At 39.6% G+C, this 22,514-nt stretch overlaps 1 protein-coding gene across 6 annotated transcripts in view; it reads right to left on the bottom strand.

Annotated features, from left to right (window-relative positions):
• DAAM1 (dishevelled associated activator of morphogenesis 1) overlaps positions 1-22,514 on the bottom strand; it is a 180,174-nt gene that overhangs the window by 105,612 nt on the left and 52,048 nt on the right. For all 6 annotated transcript variants that reach the window (XM_005561382.4, XM_073997469.1, XM_005561381.4 and 3 more), the window contains exon 2: positions 2,825-3,044. In XM_005561382.4, coding sequence (XP_005561439.1) covers positions 2,825-3,007 — 183 coding nt within the window. In that variant the 5' untranslated portion in view covers positions 3,008-3,044. The remainder of the gene's footprint in view (positions 1-2,824; positions 3,045-22,514) is intronic.

The following is a 22,514-nucleotide window of genomic DNA, read 5'->3' as shown; positions in this document are numbered from 1 at the left end:
AAAGTTCTGGTTTGGCATTGGCTTTCTCACAACTAGCAGCTGTAGGCAATTTTCACACAGAATAGAGACATCAATAAGGCAGAGAATGGAATTTTCTCCCTTACGAACACAGAACAATGAGCTGTCTTCAAGATGTACATGAAGCTGCCACCACATGGGCTCCTCGCTCTCATTTTGGGAGACTGACAGAATATGACTGAAAGGACTGTAGACCTGGAATGCTTTGAGGATGCCAGCTCTGCCTACCAGCTCCACTACCATTGAGGGCAGTCATTAGCTATCAGCAACACCTACGTCCTTTGGTTGACTTTTTTTTTTCCTTTTTTGAATCCAAACACCAACTTGAACCAGAGACTTTCAGTTTTAAAACATTTTAAGTGGGAAATAAAACCCTGCCTGTCAATGCATCATTATTGCCCTTCTTGATTGCTATCTTGGTAGATGATTCACTGCCCTCCCTAGAAGAGGACTATGTGTCATCTGCCTGCCCCATGACCTCAGGCTTGGCCACATGACTTGTGGTGCCAGTCTCTACAGAAGAATGATGCCTCCTCACATGCAAACTCAGATGTGGCCATGTGATCTGCACCGGCCAGTGAAATGTGGGCACAAGTGACATCTGTTATTTCCAAGCATACGCTCAGAGCCTATGAGTGGTTTGCCAGGTTTGCCTTTCCTCCTCTACCCTGACTGGGTATTGGACAGAAAACAGGAAGGAGCAAAACTACAGCAGACCCACAGTGGACACACAGCACAGCAAGCAATAAGCCTCTGCTGTTGTAACCACTGGGGTTTTGCTATCACAGCATAACCTAGTTTAAGATGACTGAGACAGTCATTAACATGAATCCCCCCAACTTTTCTTCTCACCTTCAATTCCTGCTGACAGCTCACTTCCTCCAGAAAGTCTTCCCTAACCGCCTTCCTCACCTCCTTGACTTACACCGCACAACACATATTACACACCTAGGTAATTTGTGATTATGCTTTTGGTGCCATCGTATCTTCTTTGTAATGGATCTCCTTTTACTACTGTCAGATCTTTGGGGGGCAGGTTCTGGCTTTCTATTTCAAACTTCCTTGTTAACACCTGCAACAGAATTATTCATGCAGTGGAGATTCAGAGAAGGGAGAGATTCCTTAAACATGGAAAATATTCAAGATCATAAAGTGCAAGTACACTGGTAGGAGTCATCTTTTCTTTTTCCCGACCAACTCTGGTTGGCAATAGGCCCATCGCTCCACGCAGACCAGAAATCAAACATCAGCTTCGTAACCAATCTCATATTGGTTTATCTTTCTGCTTTATAAGTGAATTCTGGTCTGTAAGAGTTGGAGTGACATGGTCAGTTCAGATATTACCCAAGGAGAACACTAAAGCAGCCTACAGTATGTTCTTGACCAAAGAATCATGCAAAATGAATAGTATTCTCTAGTGTCTGTTGAACAATATAAATGGTCCATTTAGAACTAACTCCATTACAAATGAGATCACGTCCTTTACAGGAACATGGATGGAACTGGAAGCCGTTATCCTCAGCAAACTAATGCATGAATAGAAAACCAAACACCACATGTTCTCACTAATAAGTGGGAGCTGAATGGTGAGAACACATGGACACATGGGGGGAAACAACACACACTGGGGCATGTGGCAGGGGGCAAGGGGATGGTGGAGTGGGGAGAATATCAGGAAGAACAGCTAATGGATAGCGGGCTTAATACCTAGGTGATAGGATGGATGATCTGTGCAGCAAACCACCATGGCACATGTTCACCTGTGTAACAAACCTGCACATCCTGCACATGTACCTCAGAACTTAAAATGAAAGTTGAAGAAAAGAAAGAAAGAAGAACTAACTCCATTACAAAATGCCAGTGGTGATCAAGGCAGGATACAGTATTCATGTAACATTTATTAAGCAAGTTTAAAGGCCAGGCACTGGGCCACTCCCAGTGTGTACTGTTCTCACTGAAACATTATATCAAACCTAGAAGATGATGTTTTCTTCCTTCAGAAAACAGGATCAGAAAAGTAACATGATTTTTTACAATTATGAAAATAAAGTCAGAGCAGTGATATGAACCGAAGTCTTCCTAATTCCTATGCTAGCTCCCTTTAAACTATGCCATAATATCTTCTGAAATACAGAATAGAAACACCAACTGATGCTTGAAAAGCTAAGCTGGAGAATGTACATACATCTCTTGATGAATGGGTCCTGCACTAGATACATCCTTCATTTCAGTACACTTGATTCTAAAATATGATAGTATCTATAAAAAGATTCCCACAACAGTTATTATTCTAATCCTATCACTAGGCTAAATAATAATGCTGTACTTAAGTAATAATGTCTTTCACCAAAGGATCAACAACAGGATGGGAAGTATGACTAATTTTTTAAAAAATACATTAAAACTGTATATTCGGTGTGGGGGTAGGGGAGCATTAGGGAATCCCAATAGGTGTGAAGTAAATGAAGGATATGCATACATGTATAGACTAAGGATTGGGATGGAGACAAATTAAGAAGGGCAACTTAAGATGCAGTACTGCCACATATTTGAAGAACTGAAGGTCTAAATCCCTCCACCCACTTAAAGCGCCAGCAAAGCACTTGGATGTGGTAATACTACCCTCTTCTAACTCTTCCTTCTCCACAGGTTTAGTGCTGACGTGAGGGTGCAGACATAAAGGTGAATGCGGGCCATTTCACTGAAAAGGAAAAGCCCATGTCAAACCAAACCAACTCATTCACATCCTCTCCTCTTCTCCTTCCCTGGCTCCCCACCAATGCCAGGATAGAAAACTAGGACTCACCACCAGTTCACTGAACATGACATCCAGCTCCTCCACAGGGGGCATGGGCAATGCTGGCTCCATGGTCTGAAGCGCAAAGTTGCTATCGTTTCGCAGCCGATACGTGATTTCTGGGTGATCATTATTTCGGAAACAGCAAAAGATGAATGAAATACCTCGTCCACCTCTCTTTCTTGGGGCCATGGTTGAATTCTGTTCTATTTCTTGATGTGACTAAACTCTGCAAAAAGAGGATATGACTTGGTTAAGAGTACGGGAACAGACAAAATGGTTTTTAAAAGCCCAGACCAACTCAAGCAAGAGCTCCGTGTGCTGGCGACATTGTGTGCACCCTGCAGGGCACAGAAAGACCACCACCGAGTGGGTTTAGAGTCCACTTGGGCAGAGAACACACACCCTTCTATTCATTTGTTGACTGTTTCCTGCAATAACTGCTGAGCAAACAGGACAACTCCAGCCACTCTCCCAACAACATACACTCTAATTACACTGAGCTACTGTCTGTTCTTTGTACATCACATTCCCTTTCCTGCCGACCTAATTTGTTCTTGTTACTCTTCTTGAAAGAATGACCTTCTCTTCTTTGCCCCCTAGGAGATCTCTTTCTTATCTTTTAAAGTCTGATTCCAGACTGACTTAAAAGTCTCTTCCCTAAATAGAATAAATAACATATATGCTATGACATATATATCCATTCTAGCATGATCACATTCTAAGCTCTTTATAAGTGTGTCTTCCTGTTAGACTGTGGTAACTGAAGTCAGGGGAAGAGGCTGTGCATCAAGTATTTTGTGCGCCTAGTGCCCTGCACAATGCCAGGAAAAGAGAAGGCACTCCATAAATGTTCATTGTATTAACTAATTAAAATTTACAATAAAGCCAGGACTTGAGCTAGAAGGGCCAGAGATTTTCAAACTGAAAAGACAAAGTGAATTCACCAGTAAGGAAAGGAAATGGTTAAATCACACACACACACACACACACACACACACACACACACACACACACACTCTCATCTAATAGAATATTATACACTAATTTAAAAGAATCAAGGCATTTGTGTATATAGATATGGGAAAATGTTGAAAATGCTATAGGAGTACATGATTTAAAGAATGTATGTATTTATAAATATATGAAAGAAAATATTAATAGCAGTAATCCTCAAAATAAAAACAGAGGGTTGGAGAACTACTTATTTTCACTTTTACCCTTTTGAATCCAAATTTTCACCACAAAAATATGTTTTTAATGATGATAGACGGTATGTTTTAAGTTACAACTGTATATATTGCCTTGGAAAGATTTCCAGTTGATACTGTCTATTGAAAAAAACCAAGTCAAAGAAGGACAATAGGCATAGCATGATGCCATTGTGTCTTTTTAAAAACGTCATACAAAAAGCCATACGTATACATTTATTTCCACCAAATAGTCCAAAAGGATAGACAACAAATCCCTAATTCCTCTCTTCTGAGAGTGGACTAAGATTAGAAAAAGGCAAGAAAAAGAATGTTCTTTTCATGTTTTTTCAAGAATAGTGGACACATTTAGATGTATAACTGTTATAAGTCTTCAATGTTTAAAAAGAGATGAGGTTAAAAGAAAAAAAAAAAGGTAGGATGAGCATTGGTCCTTCAAGAGATGGAAGGGCAGGGGAGGAGAAACGTATCTTGGTCAGGGAAGGTGATAGAACAAGGCTGTGAATGCATTATTTATACACTTAAATATAGAAGTATACACTTAGAAGAAAGACTAGGGTCAAGTTTGTCAACATTTAACAAATATGGACAGTGAGAAAACCAATGCCTTCTTTGAACTTTTTTTGTTCTTAAGTTTTAAACGTAAACTCCAACCCATTGACTTACGGCATCTTCCAAATCAGATAATCCAACTCCAAAATGTGTAGCCAATTTCTTGATTTTGTAATTAATACTACTATGTAAATAAGTAAAAGCACTCATAAACAACTATAATTTCCAGAGACTTCTACAGTGTAGTCCTCAGCTGACTTGAAGTGAAAGTGGTCTCTATCATTAGGAACTGGGAGGTTCTGTGATGGGGAGGGAGGGAAAGGACAAAAGCAGTGTGTCTATCACAGAGTCCACAATGATGCTCTAAGTGGCTCTTAAACAAAGACTAAGTCAAACATCCAATGTCCTGTTCTGTTGAAGCATATGTCTTCTGGCCTAGGGTGTACTTGTGCAAGGTCACACTGAGACATATGTCATAATTGGGATTCCTTTGGCAAATGTGCATTAATACCTACTATGTACCAGGAATGACAGTAGTCGCCTAAGCATATGGAAATGAACAGGTCACTCACTAGAAGCTCATAATCTAGTAAGAGACAGTAGTTCACCAGATAGTTATAATAAAGGTAATATGCCAGTAAGTGCCAAATAAACTGAGCAGGAATTACCTAAGAATCTGGATGGATGAGTGGAGTTTTGACAGAATATGGAAAACAGGGTCTTTAGGCAGAGGGAAGAGTACCAGCAAAGGCATGAGGTAGGAAGGAGCATGAAGGATACAGGGAATGAGTGGTATGGTACAGACTGTGCTGTATATACCACCATCTTCTCAGAGCAGAGCTCTGGGTCTCATCTCCCTGCTGAAAATCTGCCAATGGCTCCCCAATACCATTCTAAATTGGCTTTCAGTGGATTTCAGCTCAACTTTTGTCTTTCCTAATTCCTCAAAAATATCCTACACGTTACTCAACAGGCATTTTCGATGCCCCGTAAACATCTTGCACTCCTCTCACCTTCCACCCAAGTAGACCACTCATTCCTTCTCGCTCTTGCCTTTGTCTAGCAACATCCTCCCACCCTGAAAATACCAATCCTGAGAGTACACCCACTGCTGCTGATAGCTGAAATTCAGTTCTGCATTTCCGAAGGGCAATTTATCAAAGTCTTAAAGTGGTCACACATTTTGACCTAGTATTTCTACTTCTGAAAATGTATGCTTAGGAAATATTCAGAGACATTATCAAAAATGTTTTCACAGCAGTTTCCAAAGCATTATCTATAAGAACAAATAAGGGCACAGAATAAATGCTTGTAATGAAGAACCATACAGAAAAGGTAAATAAGTTATGGTACAACTAGATAACAGACTACCAAGCAGCCCTTTGTAAAAGAATATTTAATGACGTGCAAACACGTAAAGAATAAACAATACAGTGACCCATTTTTGTGAGAAAAAATTTACATATATGAGCAGGCAAAAAGGGCAAAATAAATAAAATGCAGGCAGCAGTTAGTTCTGTGACAAATGTAGAGATTACCTTGTTTGTTTTAACAAACAAAAACATTCTTCTGCACTTCCTAAGTTGGCATATTGAAGACATACTACTTTCACAATAAATAGAGATTTTAAAAACCCATTGATATGATTATCTGCTTACATTAGAGGCAGAAATGAGTATGAGTATGCAAAAATGTTCCTATCAAAAATATCCAAGTTAGGTTAATCTACATACCAGCTTTCAAACTATCTGTGGTAAAGAACTAGTTGTTTTCATCCAATCTGTTATAAACTGAAAGATTTCAGCAATGTCAAATTGCTATAAAAGTTTACATGCTTAATCTCAATTCTTTTTTTTTTTTTTGAGACTCTCTCGCTCTGTTGCCCAGACTGGAGTACAGTGGCGTGATCTCGGCTCACTGCAACCTCTGTCTCCCGGGGTTCATGCCATTCTTCTGCCTCGGCCTCCCGAGTGGTTGGGACTACAGGCGCCTGCCGCCACGTCCAGCTAATTTTTTGTATTTTTAGTAGAGATGGGGTTTCACCATGTTAGCCAGGATGGTCTCGATCTCCCGACCTCATGATCCACCGGCCTTGGCTTCCCAAAGTGCTAGGATTACAGGCGTGAGCCACTGTGCCCAACCTAATCTCAATTCTTGTACCCAACACAGGTAGGCAGCAGCAGTGCTGATGTACATTAGGACATGGGAGTCATGACCTATCTCATTAAAATATAACTGTTAATATTTGTCTCTGGTATGTGTCCTCAGAGCAGGGACCACATCCCACTCGGAAGCCAGGCTAGTGTCACATATCTTATCCTCGGTAAACTAAAGAGAGATCATTCTGGGACTACCAACAAGGTCTGTATGACTGTGGGAGATGGGGAAGTGTTGCCCAGGAAGACAGGGCAGGAAGGCAATGTTCAGGCTATTGGGAAATGAGGGCAAGAAAATAAAGTAGGCTAAAATAGGCAAGGGCCAGCTCATGGAGGGTCCTATGGCCCACATTCAGACTTCAAAGCTCATTTCCAGCCATCCCTTTCAGGCAGTCTTGCTAATCTGCCTAACTAGATATGGTCTGGGCTCTCTTAGCATTTTGTGACCTCCATCATGTACAGCCAACAGTTACTGTAAATAGAGGTCTGGGTCTTTATTTCCTCACTGAAGAATCAACTCGTGAGGAAAAGTGACATGGCACATGTCATTTAGTGTTTTGCACATAGGGGTACAATCAAAGTATTTACAGAATAAACAAACATAGCAACAGTTTTCCTTTTGCATGTTGCAAGTTTCACTTAAACCCAAGTTATATTACATTCTGGCTGTACTGAGGAGGGGCGAGAAGTAGGGGGTAATGTTAAGATCTAAAAATCAGTCCAAAGCATTTTCAAGTCTTAAAAAGAAAATCCCAACAGTTTTATAAACAAAAGAATATGAAGTTCTTGGCTAGTTTCTAAGATGGGTAGTAAGACACAGGGTCTACTACATTTAAGAACCTAATTGAAATCCTTTCAATAAGCACCAAAATATTGCCTTTGATGGTAATTTGTATATGGAAGCCTCAGTGAAACCCAAAGGCCAAGTTTTTATGCTGACTCCTCCACGGATCCCCAAATACAAGGTCCTTTCCTAAACCCATCCCTAAACTCTAGATGATGGCATGTGTTGGAGATTTTCAACAGGCATCCATTTTTTCCCCATATATGGAGTTCCACTATTCCGAGCCTAGTCTCTTAGATATAGACCAAAACAGGAAACAAAAGGAATCATTCCACTGGACCCCTCAGAAGCACCTGCCCACCTTAACTGCCCTAGCACTTCGCTGACGAGTGATTCCAACAACTGCCCTGTATATATGATTTAATACTCATATTTGCACCCATCACTTCATTTCATCATCCCCATTTCACAGGTGAGACTTAAGATGGAAAAAGGCAGGCCATCAGGAAGACAGAAGTTTGAGGGGCCACACACTGGAGAGAGGTCTCTGCACTGGCCCTTAACAACTTGATTTTCCAGCCCCCATCTCCCAATACCCTGAATGCTGCCCATGCCCTTACACACTTGATTTGCTGGTAGAGATGTTTATGCAGAGAAGCCCATACATCATAAAAGTAACAACAGCTTCCCTAGCCCATCATATCCATCCATTTCATCATTTAGTCAAATGTTTATCAAGTAAAAATTATGAGCCAAATATTCCAAACACTGGGCTGGGCACTAAGGGAAAAGAGATGAAAATGAGAAAAAGATACCTGTGTGCTTTGGGGAAGGCAGGAAAAAAAAATCAAGAAAACTAAAACGTTATTCCTGAAGTTGGCTCATATTACAGGGGATGCAAAGAAGAAAGTGAAGGGCAATGGTGGTAGTGGTGGGAGGGCAGCTCCTTCAGATAGTATGATCAGGGAGGGCCTCTCCTGACCACAGGCATTTAAGCTGAGACCTGATGGATAAAATGGGACCAGTCTTGCAAAGTGCTAGGGAAGACGATTCCAGGTTAAAGGAGGTATGTGTGAAGACCAGGGCAGGTGGGGAGCTGGCACATTTCAGTCACTAGGGAAGACCAATGTGGCTGAAGCCTAATGAGCCATGGTGGATGCTGAGTCGTGGCGGTGCTAGGAAGGAAGAGGCTGAAGATGGCGGGGCCCAGACCAGAGGAGCTACATGCTGGAAGGTGGTCTCTGCCCTGGCCCTTGCCAACTTTATTTTCCAGCCCACATCTCCCAATACCCTAAACATGCCTCATACGCAGGCATCCGCGTGCACTCATCAGACCTCGGCAATGGTCGCACTTCTTAGCCCACACATCTACGGTGTCCTCAGCCTGGAGTGTCTTCCTTATCTGACTCTTCCACTCAGCATTCAAGATTCTGCTCAAATACTGCTGCTTTGTAGGCCTTCAGTTTCCCAGAACTGTTACACATTTCTTTCTACATGTCTAGCATGATATACATACTTGAGTGTCCTTTTTTTTTTTTTTTTAATGTCCATTTCCCCTACTAGTCTATGAGATCCTGAAGGCAGGGACTAAGTTTTAGTCAATCCCTGGCACGTAGTATATTCTCAACAAATGTTTGTTGAATGCAAAAGTATAAATGCCTAAGTGAACAGATGGTCTTACCTCTGAATGTCAGAGAAATGTGACTGGGTGTTCTTCCCATAGTTGTCTGCAGATCTGTTTTCAAACCCACCAAGACATTTGAAGCCAATCCGATCATTGAGTTCTCCTCAGGCACTTGTAAAGCTTTCTCATGCTGACAGAAGTCTCATAAACGAATTCCATCCTTGGGATATTTGCAGCTTTCCAGCTTCCCAACAGTGAGGAATTTCTGGCCAAACTAGCTGGTGCGTAGTTTTTCAACTCATTCCCAAGTAAGTGCCATTGAAAAGAGACTCACTGATAAAATCTTTTAGACATTTCCCCAATATCTTATATTCAGTCAACATTTTGCCCAAGAAAACATTCACTTACTCAGCCATCATGATCTGAACTTCCTCAATACACCCACAGAGTGTTAGGTACTGGAGACACAGATTAAGAAAACTCAAAACGCCATTTGGGGAGATAATAGACTAGTGCAGACATACAGCAGGGAGGGGAGTTGGTCCTTTTCCTGTCCGATGAAGAGGAAATGCATAGTTCCTGAAACTAGGGACCTAGGTTTCCACATCGGTCTCTTTTTAATCAGATCAGCCTGAGGAAGAGGACTAATTCACCATGACAGCTGGGCCCTGAACCAGAGCACATCTTCTAATCTCAGCTTCTGGCATTGCTGTAGAGGAAGAAGTCACTTCTGGGACATCCAAACTGCAATCCATCTGTGACATTACAGATGACTATTGCTATGCTGTGCACAAGGAAACAATTAAAAAAGCTTCTTAAGATTCTGGAGCAGGTGCATTTTCCTTAGCAAAGAGGAAGAAATCCAATCCATCTGTGGCCTAGCTAGAAGTCAGAGTCATTTGTACCGCTCTTTAACAAAACAAGCAAGACTCTCAATGTAGCAATAGTCAAAAACTGAGGCCAAATTTTAGGGAATGTGGATGATGATAATTATGACGGTAAAACATTGGAAAACAACCTATAGTCCACAAGAAAACCCTCCCTAACACTTTCCTTTGATAATGCCAAGTCATAATATATGTGATATGTAAAGTGTGTTTTCCACAAAGCAAGACACAATCAGTATTTAATACATGAGTGAAATGTTAAGGTTGTCATAACAAAACAGATTTTCGCTGATATGCAGACTATTTTAATTGGTTCATCAGGACTTCTGCCACACATTTATAAGATGACTGTCCAGACTGAGGAATCCAATTGCCAAGGTTTTCCTCTAGCTGGAGGGGTTTAGGGGAAATGGCAGTCAAGATATGCTGGAGGAAGGGAGGGAGGGACAATGAGTTCCTGAGAGCCACCAGCTTGGTTAGAAGTTGTGAGAGTTTTTACATCCACTTGCAAAGGGCAGTGGGAACCATAATTGTTCTTCCCCACTTCTATTACATGAATCAAGATGGACAGCATCTGACATTGAATTTTCCTAAGAATTATAATGCCAACACTAAAATATAGTCATTGTTCTGGTACTATAAATGGTCTCTGGAATTTCTGAAACAATAGAATTCATGTCACAACCATAAAAAGAAGGACAAGAAAACAGAGTTATGCAATAAGAGCAACTTTAAAGAGAAAGGTTGGGGGACCCTCCACGTTAGTTGCCACACCCATGTTTTCAGAACTGCAGTTTACCTCACATTTTGCAATTTTCCAAAGGGCCCTGATATGTAATTTGCGTTGCAACAACACAATAATGTTAACCCAAATTGTCTTATCAAGAAAAATGTGAAAGGAAAAAAATTGCTTTGCTTCTCTCCTTGGCCATCCCTCTCCTCTCTCACATTCCTCATGTCTGGTTTCATTTTGCAAATACACCAGATGCCAAATACTATTTGGAGCTTAAAAAAAAAAAAAAATCACGAGTTGTAGTCTAAAGCTTATAGGAGAAACGTCTGAAAGGGAATTGTGTTTTCCCTGCAGGTTTCAACATCCTCTCCATCAGGAAACGGAAAGGGCGTTTCTCAGTCAGTGTGTCAGTGGAGGGACAGCCCTGCCCATACACTTGGTCCCAAAAGGATGTTCTAATAGGACACTTCTTGGAGTGGCTCCTGGAACTTCACCCAGCAGTCGATCCTCTAGACCCAGTAACTTTTCTGAGGCAAGAAGAAAACAATGAAAGCATCTATGGACAGGGAAACCAATATGCAAATGTTCAAAAAAGCCATTAGCACCCTGAAAACACTTTCTACTTCTGTCTGCTCTCTCTGCCTCAGCATAGGCAGGGGACACAGAGTGGAAGCCAGAACTGCCCACTTCCTTCCCCACTTTCTCCCTAGATAAGGGAGGAGGGCACCCAGGTGAAGTCTGTGCATACCCTCAGGCCAGACCAGGCCTCAACCAGCGTGTAATTAACAGTCCTTTTCCAAGCCCTACCAGAAACACTATGCCCCACCCCACATGTAAACAGCAAAGAAGAGGACCTCCAAGTTTTGATCCTAAAAAGCTGGCAACAACTGTTCTGTGTCACGTAATACCATAACCATGGGTTTAGGGTATAAATCCCTAAAGCCAATATAACAAGGTCCTCAAGTTAGGAAGTTTGTGCTGTTCACGTGACAGAAACCAGAGTGTGGAAGCCAAGACATCTCGTCTAGATCATCTGGGAGAGGAGCCAAATCCAAAGTGTCCTTGGAGCACCCTGAAGACATCACAGCTCACAGAGAGCTGTGCCCTCCCTCTGCTGACCTGTTGCTAGTCTGTGAGTTAAGTCAATAAACAACTGTAAGCTGAAGTCAAAAGAAATGCAAATAATTTTCTCCCTCTGGGTTCCAATCTGCCTCTAAGGGATCCACTTAGATACTGTACAAAGACAAATTTAAATTGTGGGGGCTACAAAAACATAAAATATTACAACTCCACTGCCAGCTTTGTCACATCAAAGCTCTCCCTCTGATCTAAGAGGCCAAGTTTTGTTCTTTACAAATGTACAAAAGAATGCAACTTTCCTGAATCACCAGCAGCTCTTTCAAAAATCTGAGAGTAAGGCCATCAGTCATGGAAAAGAATACTTGTATGTTGCAAGATACCGGCAGTCACCTGTACTCTACACACACTGCTCCTCTGTGATCCAAGTGTATGATCCCTAAAGTCAGTCTTCACAAATATAGGTGAATGTGGCTGCCTCTGAAAATGTCCCCCCACCACAACGACCACACTTTTGGTATTTAAGGCTTCAGATCTTCCCAAACAAGCAGTCAACCCTTTGGTGCCATCCACATAGAAAATGCAAATAATGTTAAAAGACATTGTTTCAAAAAGAAATATATTATTAGGCATTTTTTAACTTCCTCACAATTGAAATAATGCAGGCGAATTCTGAGATGCGAAGTTGAATGCATATATACTTAATTTCAACAATTATGTTTACCATAACTTGAAGCAAAGTTTACTATGGATTAAAGAAGATACTGGAGGTACTCTGGGCTGAGGGCTCATAGTCACACTAAGTCCCTCTCCCTGGTGAGGCCTAGACAGGGTCCCTTGGGGAAGTGAGTACTGCTCCCAGTCCTTACAGCCCCAAACCAGATGCTGTTCAATCTTGTTCCTTCTCAAACGTTGTAACTGTATTTTATCATGGAGGCATTTTATTGCCAAGAAGGTATAATTTTTATTTCTACATGGGCTTCTGTGGAGAAAAATGGCTCTTGGCATACTTGGTAAATGACAGTTTACTGAACTGAAAATAAAGAAATAAAATTTTGCCCAGGGGACTTTATATGTTCATGTTTATACTGAAAGCAAATTTTAAAACTCACTAATTACCTTCCTCTTTTTATGTTCTTCTACTTTTATGCCAAGATTACTTTAATACAATTGCAACAGGAGAAAATGAAACATCACAAAGAACAAAGATTCTTGCTGAAAATTAGCCTCACTCTCTGGTAACAATTAAGAAACCTCCAACTTTCTCATGCAGATGCCTGTGCTTTCCAGTTAGGGAAAAACTGATAGACACAATATCACATGGGCAGCCGCAGAATTGCAACACAGGTTCAAATAACAGCTCCACCACTTCTTTCTTGGAATGACTTTAGGACAGAGACTTACATCCTCTGAAACTCAGTTTTATCATCTGTAAAAATAAAGTTGTACATATTTTTGCCTCCCCTCTGTTGTAAGAAAGTGAATTAAGATGGTTTACAATGAAAACACAATGAGACCAAACTTTTAACACAGAATGAAACACAGAAAGTCAAGGTGGGAGAAACCCAGGGGGCTGTACATGAAAAAAATCTAAGAGTAGGAAAGCTAGAGCACAACACTTCGGTGTGAGCTTCCAAGCAGCCCGTGCAAAAAAAGAAAATGGATGGATCATGTAGCTCTTACCCACTAATTAAACATGCCAATTCATGTTTCATGCCAAGGGGAAGATTCCTTCTTAGCCCAGGCAGAAACTGTTCACAGGCGTAGTCTAAAGGCTAAATGAGATGCTCTGTCTCCTCACACCATCTAGCACCCCGAAGTACTCAAGAAATGTCTGATGGCTTTTGGGTGGACACTATAAAGGGAAGTGGGAACTACATTAAAAAGTTGGGGACAAGGATTTATTTGTTAACTACTGTTTGGTGGAAATATGTTAACCAGATTCCTTTCTCTGACATTCCTGTGTGTATCAGCAGAGTAAATTCCTGGCATGAGACTGGTTTAATCTCTAGAGGGCAGTTGTCATCACTAAATCAAGGGCTCTGCAGGTTGGTCAGCTTATCTTCAAATTGTGGGAAATTCTCTGAGGGTTTCTGGAGCAGGATGGGAAAAGGCATTTTTTTAAAAAAGCTTTCCTGTATATTTTGAAGAATTCAGCAGGTTTAATATTCCAATCCAACCAATTGTACAAAAACTCTCACATTTGCATACCCAATTTAGTTACTGCAAGGACATTGACATTTGCAATATTGATATGATTCCCCTTAATATCCTGAGTCACTGATCATATCTACTTATCCTTCTACTTTCTAAGTCTGAAGGTATCTTCTCTGGCCAAGAAGCGATTGTGAACTGATTACCAAGATAGAAAATCTACTGCAAACCCTCAAGATATAAGCACCCAGGGCCACTGGCTTTCACACTTTTTCCTCAGAAAGATCATTCTGAACACATGTGGACACTGCCACAATTTGCCACTACAAATGTAAAAAATGTTTAGAGAGAGCTAAGTATATGGTGATTCCTGAGTTGAAAATCACAGTGTGGCAAGCTGTTTATTAGAGCTTGAGTCTCTCCACAATGCCTGCTGCTCAGAGGGGCTCATTTGGGGCAGCGCGCTGAGCTTTGCATCATGGCCAGCACTATACCACACCTCGGTTCCAGCTTTTCTTAATGCGTCCTGCTGATGATGCGGCAAGGAGAAGCCACCCAGAAACAATGACAGAGTCACATTATAAAAACTGGAACTCCCTTCAAAAGCAGCACCCTGCCCTTCGTAAAAATTCTACTTACAAATTTTACATAATGGATGTTCAAAAGAGGCGTATGGAAAGATGATGAACGCTTCAACTGTATGCAAGATGAAGTATAGAAATAAGGCAGTAGAGAGGACAGCTGCCTCTAATGCTGTCCTGTTTCAGGTGTTGTGTGGCTCTAGGACGTATTGCTACACATCTTCTCTGATGATTAAAGTAAAGGCATTAAGTTGGTATGTCAGCCTATAAAATTTCATTCCAAAGACACAACATTAAAAAGACTTAGAGAAATAACGCCTTGACACAGAACTTCCCCAACCTCCCTTCATGTTGGGAACTTTCATAAGCATTTCGATATACAACCCTCCAAATATACAACAAACTTAAAGGAAAAAAAAAAAAAAAAACACTACAGAGTGAAAGATGACTGAGGGAAGAACCTCAGCCCCACAGTAGGCAATCTCATAACTGTGGATGGGAAAGTCAACTGTATCACCTCAGTGGAAGGCAACCTGACAGTGTCTGTTATGATAATGCACTGGCCCTTTGATCCACATCTTACACTTTCTAGCTACACGAAAGCAAACTTTCTAGATTGCTTATCTAAGAAGTTGACCTACAGATATATTCATACACAGGCACCAAGACGTATCAACAAAGGTGTTCATTACAACCTTGAAATAGAAAACAGGTTTCCTAACTTGTAATAGAGAATCATGTGTCTTTTAGTAGGGGAATGTTTTAATAAATGTTATCTCATTCTTCAACAACAATGCTGTACCACACACCAACAAAATCGGAATCTCTGGTGTTGGGGCCCAGGCATGGGTGTTTTTCCAAGCCCCACAGGTGATTCCAATGTGCAGCAAAGTTTGAGAAATAGTGCTAAAGAACCCTATGCCCAGGGTTACAAAGAACATACTAGGTCCACAGGACTGACATGAAAAAAATGAACATATTCAGAAGAAAAGACAGAGAAGAAGAAAGAAAGGTTTATAACAATATATATGTAGCACCATTATGTTTAAAAACTGTATTTGCAGCAATATGTATGTACATACCTATATATGGGATGTATATAGTTCCAGAACTGTTTCAAGTATTAACTGAAAGACAACTAAAGTATTTAACCAAGTGCTTAGCCCCCACACACAAGATGCTCAATAAATGTTAGCTATTATTTCCATGTGTACCTAAGTTTGTCTCTGTGGAATCTATATGGAGTTTCAAGTGGCTAATGAACTCTCCTGAGTGCATAATGCAGGTGACAGTATCCTACTGAAAAAAGGGTGTTTGCAAGCCTTCTCAATAACCCCATTAAAACTCTAAGTATACACCTCAATAACTCCTTAGTTGTTATATTGACTCTTTTGTTTAAAATTACAGCTTGCTTTCTGTGCATACTTGAAACCCATGCCCATAAATGCAGACAATTTCACTGTCAGTATTTTACTCATTTGTAAATCCACCAAAATGGTCCATTGAAAAGTTTTTCTATGTTAGCCAACAAATTTAAAAACTTCAATGTAATGTTAGATGCAAACTTGAGGAAATACAGAGAGGAAGAATGTTTCCAAGGTTGCAGGCACCAGCTACAGGGATAACAATGGGACTGACTTTTAAACAATGATTTGTTTTGTTTTAAATTCTGTATGTTCCAAGATGTAATTTTAAGAGACTCTCTGGTTCACTAAAGCCATTATGTCAGAAGTTCTTCAGACAGTCTCAGGGCCAGTTAGAAGAGAACATGGGGAGTTCTACTAATTTTTTCCTTTTATTGGACTTTGTTTCAATTATAGTTCTATTTGTGGATCAGAAATCATAGGGGTATCACAAATATACCCAAGAATAAGAGATTTTAGTATGTTCATAAATGAATGAAACTTACTACTTGGCACATTTTAAAGATGCAATCAAATGTATTTAAAATTTATATTTTTATAGGACTGAATTCAGTATAATTTCCAAAACTCTCCTCTACTTCCAGGTACTGTAAAAAAGAGTGCATATAAGCCACATTTTATCCTACTTAGACACTGAATGTGTGGCTGCAGCAATTTTAAAGCGGGTTCCCAGTAATTTTCTCAAGTACATGCTCCTAAAGTTCTATCTTTAAAGGGTAAAATGTTTGAAGTTCTCCTTATCAATGAATAAAAAAGTCATCACACTGTTTATAGAATAAAATGAAAAATGGTGACTGAATTTACAAGTGGAAAGAGATAGTATTTGAGAATGAGAAGGAACTTATGATTTTTATCAAGAAATATGAAATTGAGGTCTGAATGCTAACAATAGTCCTATAAGATCTCTAATTACCTCCTGAATACACTTTCCAACTTTATGTAGTTGCAACCTAATTCTCTCAAATATGGGCACTTAATATTCATTACAGACAGTTGGAAAGGAAATCAATGATTTTGAGAACAGCAAAATATTAGCAGTTTCATGGTATCAGTCCCAGTGAAATAAAATTGCCATTATTTTGGAAGCAAATATCCATTGAAAAAGAACAATGGATTTTTCTGAAACTGTTACAAACTTCTAGAACATAAGTACACAGGGCTCCCAGGACAAGGATGCCAATGGAACATGTCTATCAAGCTTTGGGAAAATACCTAAGATGCCAGGAATTTGTTCTGCTGTGTTAATAGGCTCCTTTGGCAATTGAATTCCAAGTGACTTCTGGAATGACCTAGGAAGAACTGGGTAATGATGTCATTTCCAGGTAGAAGGAAGTCACACGAAAGCAGAGCCTTGAAGAAATACAAAACTGAGGGATGGGCCAGGCGTGGTGGCTCAGGCCTGTAATCCCAGCACTTTGGGAGGCCAAGGCGGGCGGTCACGAGGTCAGGAGATCGAGACCATCCTGGCTAACACGGTGAAACCCCGTCTCTACTAAAAATACAAAAAATTAGCCGGGCAAGGTGGCAGGCGCCTATAGTCCCAGCTACTTGGGAGGCTGAGGCAGGAGAATGGCGTGAACCCAGGAGGCAGGCGGAGGTTGCAGTGAGCAGAGACTGTGCCACTACACTCCAGCCTGGGCAACAGAGTGAGACTCCATCTCAAAACAAAACAAAACAAAACAAAACAAAACAAATGAGGAATGTACTTTCAGGAAAACAAAGGCGTTTCCTTTTAATACTCATTTTAAACGTGCCTACTCTATACAAAATAAAAATAATGCACAGATCTTGAGGATGGAGAAGGGGTAGAGGAAAGTTATAAGACTAGCAGCCAAGAACACAAAAGCACATGTGTTGAGTGGGTAAACTGGTCACATATATAATCTCTTTTCATTAAACAAAGCTAATCATCAACCAAAATAGAAATTAGCAGCAGCAGCAAGAAAGAGTGTGTTTTCTCACTGGGGATTCCTCTCCATGTGCTAAATATCCTTGGGAAGTTATTCACATAGCTAAACAAACACTTCTGTACTGCAGGAGCCAAACAATAAGCAAAGAAAGATCCTTACTGAATTTTAATTACTGTAAGTGGATTACCACACTCTTTATTTAAGCCTGAGTCAAACAAAACAAAACAAAACAAAAAGTCATTCCATAGTCATCAAGAGGGAAATGTGAAGGAAGTTGATACTACCCAATGTGTCCTCTCCACCCAACTGTAATTTTCTAAATAATTAGGTGTGAACACTAATTGCTTTATTGGATAATTCGAGACAACTAAACACTAAAGAGACTGCCTCTCTTGCAAAATTTTTTCTAAGTGAAATAACATGGAAAGTTCTAATTTAAATTATTACTCCCACTCACTTACCAAGCCGGAGTATTTGGATAGAAGTTAATATTTAGACTTCAGATTCTGAGGAATATTGTTAAACAGGCAAAAGTCGTCTGCTAAATACGGGAAGCTTTCAATACAGTACTGCTTAAATGATTTAGGGTACACTCAATTAAAAAATCTTTTCTGGTATGTTAGAGGAGTAACAATATTAAAAAACAGTCCAGGTTGCATAACATGGTATATGATAAATGTAAAATGGATATACTTATTTAAACATGCAAAGACATTATTTAGCATGTGATAAAATAAGATACCAAAACCCATTAAGAGTGGCTCCTTCTAGAGAAGGAAATGGAGATTGCTTTCATTGTAATTCCGTTTTGTTTTTTTTTTAACGTGAGCTTGGATTACATTTTTTCTCCTTAATTATCAACCTGTCTCTGAAAGTTGAGTGGTTTAGCTAATATTTGTTTGTAAACTACTTTTTTAAAAAATTAAATTAACTTTCGACCAAGAAGGTGAAAAGCTTGTACACTGAAAACTAAAAAACATTTCTGAAAGTAATTAAAGAAGACACAAATAACATCGCATGTTCACAGACTGGAAAACAATATTGTTACGATGACAACACGATCTAGAGCAATCTACAGACTGAAAGCAATCCCTATCAAAATCCCAATGGCATCTTTGGCAGAAATAGAAAAATCCATCCAAGAAGCCATATGGAATCTCAAGGATTTTGAATAGCCAAAACAATCTTGAAAAAGAAGAACAAAGCTGGAGGTCTTGTACTTTCTGATTTCAAAACAGTACAAAAGTACAGTAATCAAAACAGCATGGTACTAGCATAAAGACAGACACAGAGACCAATGGAATAGAACAGACAGCCCAGAAATAAACTCTCAAATATATGATTAAGGGAGCCTAGACCATTTAATGGGGAAATGGGTCTCTTAAACAAATGACTGGGAAACCTGAATATCCGCATGCAAAAGAATGAGGCTGGACCCTTATCTTACACCATACATAAAAATTAACTTAAAATGGATTAAAGACTTAAACATAAGACCCCAAACTATAAAACTTATGGAAGAAAATACAAATAAAAATTTTATGACATTGGATTTGAAAATTATTTCTGCTACGAAATTAATATCCAGAACCCCTACAATCCAACAACAAAAAAACAAATAACTCCATTAAAAAATGGGCAAAGGACTTGAATAGACATTTCTCCAAAGATGACATACAAATGACCAATATGCATATAAAAAGACACTCAGCATTACTAATCATTACAGCAATGCAAATCAAAACCACAATAATACATCATCTCACATCCATTAAGATGACTACTATCAAAACAAAAAAACAGAAAATAACAAGCGTTGGCAAGGATGTGGAGAAACTGGAACCCTGTACGGTTGGTGGGATTATGAAGTGGAACAACCATTACGGAAAACAGTATGGTGGTTTCTCAAAAAATTAAAAATATAATTCTGCATGGTCCAGCAATCATACTTCTGGGAATATATCCAAAAGAATTAAAAGCAGGGTTTTGAAGAGATATTTGCATGGCCATGTTTATTACAGCATTATTCACAACATCAGAGAGGTGAAAGGAACCCAAATGTCATCAACAGATAAATAAATAAAATGTGGTATATACATACAATGGGATACTATTCAGCCTTAAAAAGGAAGGAAATCTTGTCACATGCTACATGGGTAAATGTTGAAGACATTATGCTGAGTGAAATAAGCCAGACACAAAAAGACAAATACTGTATGACTCCATTTATATGAGGTATCTAAAGTAGTCAAATTCATAGAAACAAAGTAGAGTGGTGGTTACCAGGGGATCGGGGAGCAGGAAATAGGGAGTTTTTGTTTAGTGGGTATGTAGCTTCAGTTTTGCAAGATGAAAAATTCTCAAGGTATGTTTCACAACAATGTGAATATGCTTTGAACTGCACACATAAAAATGGCTAAATGGTAAATTTGAAAAATAATTTAAATAACTTTAATTTATCAACCCTCTTCAACATTCTAGGCACTTTCAATGCACTTTAAGTCCATTAATTATCTCAATTAATCAGAGATAAGCAATGAGTTCTTCGGCATCTCATTTTGTCTTTCTAGAAACACGGGCCGCTGTCAATGAATAGCTATGCTCTGAAAGTAATTAAAGAATGGTTTATAGAATGCTTTCATTTCTGCAATTTTCCAGTTTACTACACTCAACTGTCCAATTGTTAGTCCTCAAAATGAAAACAATCTGTTCAACTGTACAACACTAATACGAGCAATGACTTTCTTCTTTTAAATTTGTCATCAATTTACAATGGGGTGATGGGGGAAAAGCTACTAAACCATTCACTAGAGACAATTCTGTACATCAGTGTCACCCCAATTCATTGCTTAGTGACAGAATGCTAGCTGCTCACTTTCACCTAAATGGTATAATTTAGAATTTTCTTAAATCCATTGTATTTTTTTTTTTTTTTTTTGCTACAGAAGTAGATATTATTATCTTTATCCTTAGAACATCTAATTTCTGGGTGGTGGCCCCAGGAATATTATATAAAAGACTGAAAGTGTCTAATTAGGGAATATTTTGTTGGATATTTATTAGAAAGTTTGACTCCACAGGAATAAATTCACTTGGTAATCTCAAGGTCCTGTTTTCTAAAGGCAGATTCTAAAGCTACTGAAATAGCAACACATTGTATCCTGTCACATTCATGGCTTCTGACCCAAACTTAAACAAGTAAGCAATACAGTAATGAAAGTATAAATTACAAAAGGGCACCAAATGGAAACACAGCAGCTGATCACAAACAATGAAGGCAAAGGACGTGAAAGTTAATAAGAGGTGATACGACATTAAAAGAGATCTCAAAATAACAAAGGGAGGAAAATTAGTCTTTGCATTTCAAGGATGCATTCGATCTACATGAAGTCACAGTAGAAAAAATGCTTAACTCCTACACATTCATTTCATGATTTCTACATACATCACCTTTCCCCTGGGTACCCTGTCCTTTTCACTTCCGAGATCATCAGTTATCTTACAGGTGCCACTTTCCTTTCCACAAAAATCATCAACCAGGACAGTTGTTCTTCACTGGGTCTTCTCCTACTCATCACCAGCAAGCAGAGCTGTGATAAATGTTCTTGCTAACCTGGCTATTAGCCTTTATGGATACTCCTCTTAAAAACACTGCCCTACCTCACTGGGTAGTGTTACATAAAAGCCAGTCCCTTTGTAGAAAAACATGCTGTTTACAACTGTACTTGCTCATACTGGAAAAGCAACCAGGACAGTGATGCCAGATACTTCACCAACCTAAATACACACACACACCACACGTACACATTCACACAGCTGTCAAACTGGTTTTTCCTCAAAGGGTTGGCAGGCAGTTAAGAATCTCTTCCTGCCCCCAACACACACTCCCAGATTCACAATTCTGCATGTGTGTACTAATTTGTATATTTCCATTCATTCATTGAAGAAGCCAGTGGTGTCCACTCCTCTGTTCATTCTTGGGATATAAGGATAAACAAAAGAGATGTGTGCTTTGCCCTCACAGAGCTTATAATCAGTTCACATCCACATACACCCTTGGCTTCTCAAGCCATCTCAGCATTCCAGGTGCTATGTGAGAAAAGAAACAGTGTAGGAATGAGTGTATGTTGTAGAGGGGGTGGTCTGTTTTTCCATCTCATCTTCAACAAGCAAGAGCAAATATTCTGCTTGCTTCAAATACTGTACTAGTCTGTTTTCTGGCTGCTGATAAAGACATAACCAACACTGGGCAATATATTTAAAAAAAAAAAAAAAAAAAAGAGGTTTAATGAACTCACAGTTCCACATGGCTGGGGAGGCCTCACAATCATGGCAGAAGACGAAAGGCATGTCTTACATGGTGGCAGGCAAGAGAGAATTAGAGAGCCAAGCGAAAGGGGAAACCACCCCCATGATTCAACTATCTCCCATCAGGACCCTCCCCCAACACATGGGAACTATGGGAGCTACAATTCAAGATGAGATTTGAGTGGGGACACAGCCAAACCATATCAAATAGCAATTTAGTCTACCAGTAACTTCCATGTTCCCTTAAATAGGGAGCATCAAATAGAAAGAAGTAAAAGGAAGCAGAGGGTGATATCTG

This window comes from Macaca fascicularis, chromosome 7 (assembly GCF_037993035.2).
Source record: "Macaca fascicularis isolate 582-1 chromosome 7, T2T-MFA8v1.1".
Lineage (NCBI taxonomy): Eukaryota > Metazoa > Chordata > Mammalia > Primates > Cercopithecidae > Macaca > Macaca fascicularis.
The sequence above is the reverse complement of the archived record's forward strand: the minus strand, read 5'-3'. Positions and strand labels throughout refer to the sequence as shown.